The sequence below is a fragment of the Saprolegnia diclina genome (genome assembly GCF_000281045.1).
Source record: "Saprolegnia diclina VS20 unplaced genomic scaffold supercont1.4, whole genome shotgun sequence".
Taxonomy (NCBI): Eukaryota; Oomycota; class Saprolegniomycetes; order Saprolegniales; family Saprolegniaceae; genus Saprolegnia; species Saprolegnia diclina.
Genome location: NW_008246071.1, coordinates 262,504 through 269,770, shown reverse-complemented (window position 1 = coordinate 269,770; position 7,267 = coordinate 262,504). Strand labels below are relative to the sequence as shown.

Genomic DNA, 7,267 nt, shown 5'->3' with positions numbered 1-7,267 from the left:
CTCTCGTGCCCCAGTAAACTGTCAACGAAAACCAATGTATGTATCGACCCAAAACCCACTCACTTGTCTGTGGATATGAGGCGGATCACGCAACGGTGGCGGCGCTAGTCGAGCTGTCAGTTAGGCTTATAATCATATACGGCGCTGCGTTGACAGAGCGGCCTCGTCGCCGTGAAGTTGGCGTTGTCACACGCTGCAGAGTCGATAGAGCTGCACGAAGTCGACATTCTCCAACAAGCCTTGGCTTTGATCGGCCTGGAGCTCGGACGCGAAGTCATTTCCCCCGCTACGTGAGATGGAAGTTTCACAGAGCAGCGTCGTCCCCACAAAGATCGCTTGGTGAACTCCAGATCGGCGTCATCGTCCGAGCCAGAAAGCTGGATGACCACGAGGACGTCCGCGAATACCTTGAGAGCGACGTCCTCACTGGTAGGCCACCACTTGTACCCGCTCGCGATCTCGCGGGACCATCTCAACTTCATCAGCAGCATTCTGGGCCCTTGCACGTTTGGCGTCAAATTCCTCAAGGTCCCTTCGTCGGTCGTCGATACTCAACATCGAAGCCTCAATCCGCCGTGGTCGCGCGTAGATTGGACGCTGCATGCCGACACTCTAGGCCCAGCGCTGCGCATACATGTATACGTAGGTGGAGGTCGTAGTTCATCGGCAGCGCCAGCACTCCTTGCCCCTCCCGGCGCCCGCGCTTCTCCTGCCTGCTCTTCCAGTCCTCACTCTTTCCGCCACGCTCCTCCGAGCGGCCTCCGCTTCTCTCGATCATGCGCCGAGCGTTCTCTTCCGTGCGCTGCGTTTTTCACTCCCGCTAAGTGGACTGGTGCGCTGTCAGCCAATCCGTAGCGATAGCGATAGCTATCGATGCAACTCCCATTGGAGCACATCGTTTAGCACACCGCTATAATATGAGAAAGGTCGGTTATAACGCGTTTAGCTATAGCTATAGCGGTGGCGCGTTGGAGATGCTCTCAAGGCCAATATCTTCAAGGCGCTCATTCAACAGCTCCGTCCTCAAGAGCTTCAGACGGACGTGATGCAGCTGCTCCGAGAGAAGCTGGCTGTCAACAAGCAAGCTGGCCTTCAGCACCTTGAGAAGATCATCCTCAAGCGGGCATTTTTTTACAAGTCGTGGAGCCCCAAGACGAAGCGTCCTCGTGACAAGGAGTCGTCCGACGAAGACGAGAAACCGTCGCACGAGGAGCAGCAAGGTGCGCGCGGGAAGAAGAAGCGCAAGTTCAAGCAGAAGGACAACAAGCCTCCAGTGCAACAAGAACGCAAGAACGATGGAACGACCGTGCTGGCACTGCGGCAGCAAGAAGCACAAATTGCGGGACTGCCCGAGTTCGAACGCCAAGCAGAAGGCGATTGCCGTCAAGAAGGATTGGAAGAGCGGTCGTCGTGGCGGAGGCGGCGACGGCAGCAAACAAGGCGGCAACGAAGGCAACGGGGGCGGTGACAAGAAGAAGACCAAGTTGAGTCGCCTCCGAGCCTCTGGTCTCGGCCAGCTCCTTCCAACAACGCCTAGTGCGGGAAACCGCGGCGAAGACGCACCAAGAAGAGTTTGTCGCCAACGTTGGTGACTACGTACTCTGGTCGCGAGTGGACAAGATGAAGTATCCGAAGCTGCTCGGCTCGTCACTTGGCTCGGCCCGTTCCAGATTACGGAAGTGACGCCGTACTCGTGCGTCATCCGTCATTTCCTCTCGGGTAAAGAGCGCCATGCACATACGAGCCGCCTCAAGCCGTACGCCGAAGGCAGCTTTGAGCTCACGCAAGAGATCCGCGAGCATGTGTCCGAGCAGGGCGTGCTTTTGAAGATCCGTGAGATCAAGGCAGTACGGCTCAACCAAAGTGCCCGAGCGTGGGAGATCCTCTGCCTATGGGAAGGCCTGGAAGACATCGAAGCATCGTGGGAGCTGTTCTCGTCGATCGCGACGGATGCCCCTGCGGTTGCTCGACAGTTTGCGGAGCAAGTCGCAGACCCCCGAGCGCGGGATGAAGAGCTCAAGCAACTAGAAGAACGGTCTGCAGCGTCGACACGACGATGGTCGTGACGTGCGGACTACCAAGAGAAGCAACCTAGTACGTGATCCCGGCGATCCTCCGGGCCGTGCGATGGTGACTCTTGAAGATCTTAGACCAGATCAAAAACAGAATCTGACGGCGATTCTCCGGGGTCTGTTTTTGCGGTCTTTGATTCTTTGGGATTTGGGCTAAGCTGTCCTGTAAATCCTTTGGGAGAGGGGTTTGTGGCAGTAGATGCCTCAAACAGTGGTTGAGCACTGGATATTCATATCCACACAGCTCTCGAACCACTAGGTTGAGACAAGGCTATGTGTTTGTATCAATCTATCAGTAGATCGTCCTACGGGAAGACCGTTGGGATGGGACTGTACAGGAGCCTGTGGCCAGGGCTCCAACAGTCAGCTAGTTCTAGTTTCCATTTTGCCTCTTACCTGATTGGTCTCTCTCTCCTATACTTGTTGTTTGCATGCTGGTGTAATTATTTTTTGTCATGGCGGAGGCCAATACAATTTTCAAATGTGTTGGTGGCGTGACAAGTTGTCACCTGTGTTTTACAGTACCAAGTTCTGGTGGTGCATGCGCCATGACCAAGCGGAGGCACGATAACTGGCGGTACTTCGAGAAGCAGCACGATTTGCCGCGCAACCACCAGTGGTGGAAGATCCGGTGCAAGGCATGTATTGAAGCCTACCAGAACATGGGCTTGGATGGGTACGGCGCCGTGTCGGAGCCCGAAACGCTTGAATCCCGGCCGGCGAAGATGGCCAAGCACGTCGAGGAGTGCCGTCACATCGCTGCCCAGCTCGATCGACAACGTGTACGACAAGAAGAGCGCGCGGACGCCGAGCAGACCGCGCGAGAAGAGCACGAACAGCCTCGTACCTCGATTCGCCCACACGTCGAGCATGTTGCAGCGGCGCCCATCAAAACCCGTCCGCTAGTCGACTCCAAGATTTCGCCTTACTTTGACCGCGATCTCTCTCGGCATGAAGTCGAGACCTTCCACCGCCTGCTCCTCGATGTCACGGTCGATGCCAACATCCCCATGTCGTGGGTCGGCTTTGTACTAGGCGATTTATAACACATATGCGCATATATGATTGCGGTGTTGATGTGCTTAGTGTGCAGAGAGTGTTCCAGGAAGCACGTATGGGCTGGGTACGCTGCGTGCCTGCTAAGCGTCATGGCCTGTTACGTTATAGGATTTCGAGGCATTAACATAACAGGGTTAGTAACAGGTTAGTAACGTAACGTTATTGCGTTATAACGGCTAGGTCGGCATCCTTGGCTCTTCACATGACGGCACCTGGGTTGTGCGCGGAGACAAGCTCAGTGCCCGACAGTCGGCTGCATGGCGAACGTTGGAGGCCCACTTGAAGACTCTTGGGCAAGCCGAAGCCATTGAGGCCCTGGACACCGTCCGTCGCTCGATCAAAGACGATAGTGAAGCACTTGCCCAACAGTATGGCCGGCTCTCTTGGTCGCACTACTGACAACATCTTCTCTTCATGTAGGGTGCGGGAGATTAACAAGAACAAGCGCCTGAAGGGCATGAACTCTGCGTCATCCGAAGCCTCCACGGCCCCAGCGGCGCGCTCCACGGCCGCGGCCGCGTCCTCCAAGCCCTTCGTCGCGTCGAAGGACGACTCGAAGCCCAAGAGAGCCCTTCGAACGCCCCAGAAGACGCTCATCATGGACTTGGACGCGCCCATCAAGTCGGCTGCACCGATGCCGCAGTCTTTTGAATCGCCCGGCCCTGCGGTCGCGCCGATGGCAGGGGCGACGCACGCGCATCAAGTCAACTCGACCCCGCCAACGCCGATGAGAGCCGCGACGCCTCAGTCACTGCCGCCGCGGACGCCAATCAGAGCCACGACACGCACGCCTCAGTCGATGCCGCCGCCTCATCGGGAGGCCGTGCCAAGCTACCTCGACGACGATCTGCCCGGCCCCTTGCCGCTCTCGCAGAGTACGGGGTCGAGTGAGTCTTCACAAGAAATCAACATGCCGCTGTCGGCGCGCAGTCCTGTGCCGATGAGCGTGCGTGCCTCGGTACCGCCGACTCCCGCACCAGCGCTTCCGGCGCCAGCGACTCTGGACACTCTGCAGACGGCCATGATGGCGTCCGAAAAGAAGATCCTGGCCTGCATCGACGCTCGAATCAATCGCATGGACAAGGAAGTCCAGGCTCGATTCAATCGCATGAACAAGGAAGTCCAAGCGATTCGTCGCCGGGTCGACGGCGGCGGCATTGAGGAGCATATCGAGCGCGTCGCGCTCGACGAGCGCCCCAACAGCAACAATGACGTGCAGCAAGACGCTGCCACGGACATTCTCAGAACCTTTTTGGCCGACATGAAGGCTTCGTTGGCCGATAACGAGGCCAAGGTCGACATTGCTGCGATCCGCCATAGTTTGGCCGACTTGAGCGACCAATTACAAGCCGCCGACGTCGCGTCGCGCGCCGCCAACATCGAGTCGCGCACCGCTATACTCGAGCGCCTGGACGGCGTTTCCCAGGAGCTCGAGGCCGCGCGTCGTGCGACAGCGAAAACGATTCTCGAGGTGCGTCCACTTTGAGCTCATCAATGTCTCATGTACATTTTATAGTCCAAGCGCCTTGAGATGCCGACGTCGTTCATATTTACCGAGCACCGCATCGACCCCAACAATCCCGTGCTTCAGGAGTCGTCGGAGAAGTTCCTGGCCGGCGAATGCGGCGGGTTTCTCTACATTGTCGACGAGCGAACGGGTTTGCCTGTCCTTGACAAAGCATCCAAGACTTACCCGATGCCGATCACGCCACCGTCTAGCGAGCGCCTCAAATTCATCTGCAGCCTTCTGGGCCCGTGCGAGTGCGGCGTCAAGTTCATGAAGGCGGCGAAAACGGTGGCGAACGTGGTGCCAGGACTTGGTGTCCTAGTTCCCATCCTCGAGACTGCGCTGAATGGCCTCAAGGCGGCAGTGAAGGACTTGCAGTTCAACAAGGACGAGCTCAGTCGTACGTTTGTCGAATTCGTGCGAAAGGGAGACCCCGAAGGCAACTATGACGGCGTCGTGCAGCACGCCCGTGACGACGGCACAGTCATGTGGGCGCGGCCACTGGACGTCCAAGCGACGCACATCGCCAACGAGCCCGCGGCGCCCGGCCCCAACGACGCCTGAATGCTTGCTTTCACCAATTCGGCTAGTTGGCTTGCGTAATGAAGTAATGCAATACATGTTTTTATCATCGTCTATGTTTTACGCCTCGCGTGGCGCTCTCGCAGCAAATTTAAGACTAAGGCCGCCACGTGCCGGAAGGAAGATGGTTTACACCTGCGCTGCATGTGCAAAGCCACCATATCTTGAGTGCAAAACCTGGATGGACATTCGCAACCAAGTCTATGAGCACTGCGTGCGTGATCGCCAAATGCCATTCGCTCACTAGTCCACGGTTGCGGTGGAGGCAGTGGCGTCAAGCTCCATCTTTGCATTTTCTCGACGATCCTACACAACAGAAGCTTTGGGTTTGCCATGTCATCCAGTACAAGCCGCCGTATCGAGCTACGTCTGGCTCGGGTCGCAGTCAGATGCCATGGACTTGATTAGACGCGTTAAAGTACAAGTAGACCGTCCGTGTCCATTGCGCTCGCGCAGGAAGAGGCCAAGCTATTATAATAACGGCGACAATCAACGTGCAGAGCCACCAGGCCGTGGGCTTTGGCGAGGGCGGCCTCAGTCCACCAGTCGAAGCTGCGCCACGCCTTGCCATCGAGTGCCATCACAAGAGACCTCGTAGTCGCGTCATCGCGGTCGCGACCCTCGACATCCAACTACTCGAACGATCCAACTCGAGATCCGTGCCACACCACACAACGACTTCACCGCAAAAGGGCCAGAGAGACTGGGCCAGAGGTGCAAGCCATATTTCTGACGACAGTGGTTGCAACGCCTCCTTTTCCAGCGTCTGAGAATGGAGGAGCGTTGCGTCCATTTCGCCGCGTTGGAGAGACGACGATGGCTACTGCGTGCATTGTTGAAAGACGCTCGCGTTTTTTAAGCGCACGCTTAAGGAGGTTGCGTTAGAAAGCAGAAAACACTAGAAACAAGCGCTAAACGTGCCATGACACCAACGTCAGCGCGCTTGTGCACGCCCAAATGGTCGCCGACATGGTCGTTGTTCGTTGAAGCTGCGCGTGTCGTCAGTTTGTCATAGTAGCATAGCACGTGTCGAGGAGAAGGAATCGGCTCGTACGAATCTCTAGACACTGCCGACGAGCGAGATCGGCACGCCACATTGTTGGTGGGTGGCGCCGTGAAGCTTCCGATGGCTACTCTGACACCAGCTGCACCACCCAGCGCACGGTCCCGAGCAGCTCCCCGCGCATCGCAACGAGGTGCCCAGTAGGATGCGTCGTCTCCGGCTTGGTGACGACGAATCGCTTCGGGTAGTATCGCCTCCATGACCGCGCGTTGAGCATGATGCACACTCCTTTGACTGTCCTCCATTTGCTAAAACCGAGCTAGATCCTGCTTGGCCGCAGTCCGATGCCGAGACGACGCATATCATTCCAACGATTGCCTTCAATTGGCGGCTGAAAGGCGTCTACCTGGACCAGATGCAATTCGATGGGTCGCAGCAGATGGCGCTCGCTCGTGTTCAAAGTCATTCAAGAACTGGATGTCCAAGCAAGCGACGAAGAGGTGCTCGGGTCGCTTTCTGCCGCCAGCGCACGCGGCGGGAAGCGGCCCCGCGTCCCACCTCTACGCAATGGTGGTTGGCATGAAGGTATTTTGTAGGGTGTCCATCTTCCGGAGTATCTATGGGCTCGAAGTCATCCAAGGCGCTCGGGCCAGTTCTCGTCACGATGCACCGCGTACGGCTCACGAAGGTCACGCGTTCTGCACCGCATCACGACGACGCCCGCGAGAGTGGTCGCAAACGCGCCTGTTGGGCTCGCGAGCCGTCGTGGTTCCTCGCTGCCTTAGCACCGGCTTTGCAACCTATTCGCTCGCCAGCGTGGAGCACTGCATCATGAACAGCTCGATTGCATCGGGCTCGCGCCGCCGAGTCCATCAAGCCCAGCAACGCTTGAGCAACGCCGCACTTGCCCTGCGTCATCACAACTTTTGCACCGAGGCTACGCTTCGTGGTCGCTGTCACGGAGACAGGCGTGTCCATGGCCGAGGGTCACGACACCCATTCGGTCCCATGCATTTGGCTGGTCGGCGTGCCCACGCGTACCAT

The 7,267-nt window shown here is 57.5% G+C and overlaps 2 protein-coding genes across 2 annotated transcripts; both read left to right on the top strand.

Moving 5' to 3' along the window:
• Nucleotides 1-1,045: 1,045 nt before the first annotated feature.
• Nucleotides 1,046-2,113, top strand: SDRG_01809 (hypothetical protein; the record flags this gene model as incomplete). Its single annotated transcript, XM_008607359.1, has 4 exons — nucleotides 1,046-1,306; nucleotides 1,371-1,488; nucleotides 1,538-1,588; nucleotides 1,636-2,113. 4 exons carry the CDS (start codon nucleotides 1,046-1,048, stop codon nucleotides 2,064-2,066), a joined length of 861 nt encoding a protein of 286 aa, XP_008605581.1. The 3' UTR covers nucleotides 2,067-2,113.
• Nucleotides 2,114-2,596: 483 nt separating this feature from the next.
• On the top strand, nucleotides 2,597-5,255 carry SDRG_01808 (hypothetical protein). The gene is made up of 4 exons (XM_008607358.1): nucleotides 2,597-3,100; nucleotides 3,312-3,499; nucleotides 3,552-4,602; nucleotides 4,648-5,255. Exons 1-4 carry the CDS (start codon nucleotides 2,621-2,623, stop codon nucleotides 5,200-5,202), a joined length of 2,274 nt encoding a protein of 757 aa, XP_008605580.1. The 5' UTR covers nucleotides 2,597-2,620; the 3' UTR covers nucleotides 5,203-5,255.
• The last annotated feature ends 2,012 nt before the right edge of the window (nucleotides 5,256-7,267 follow it).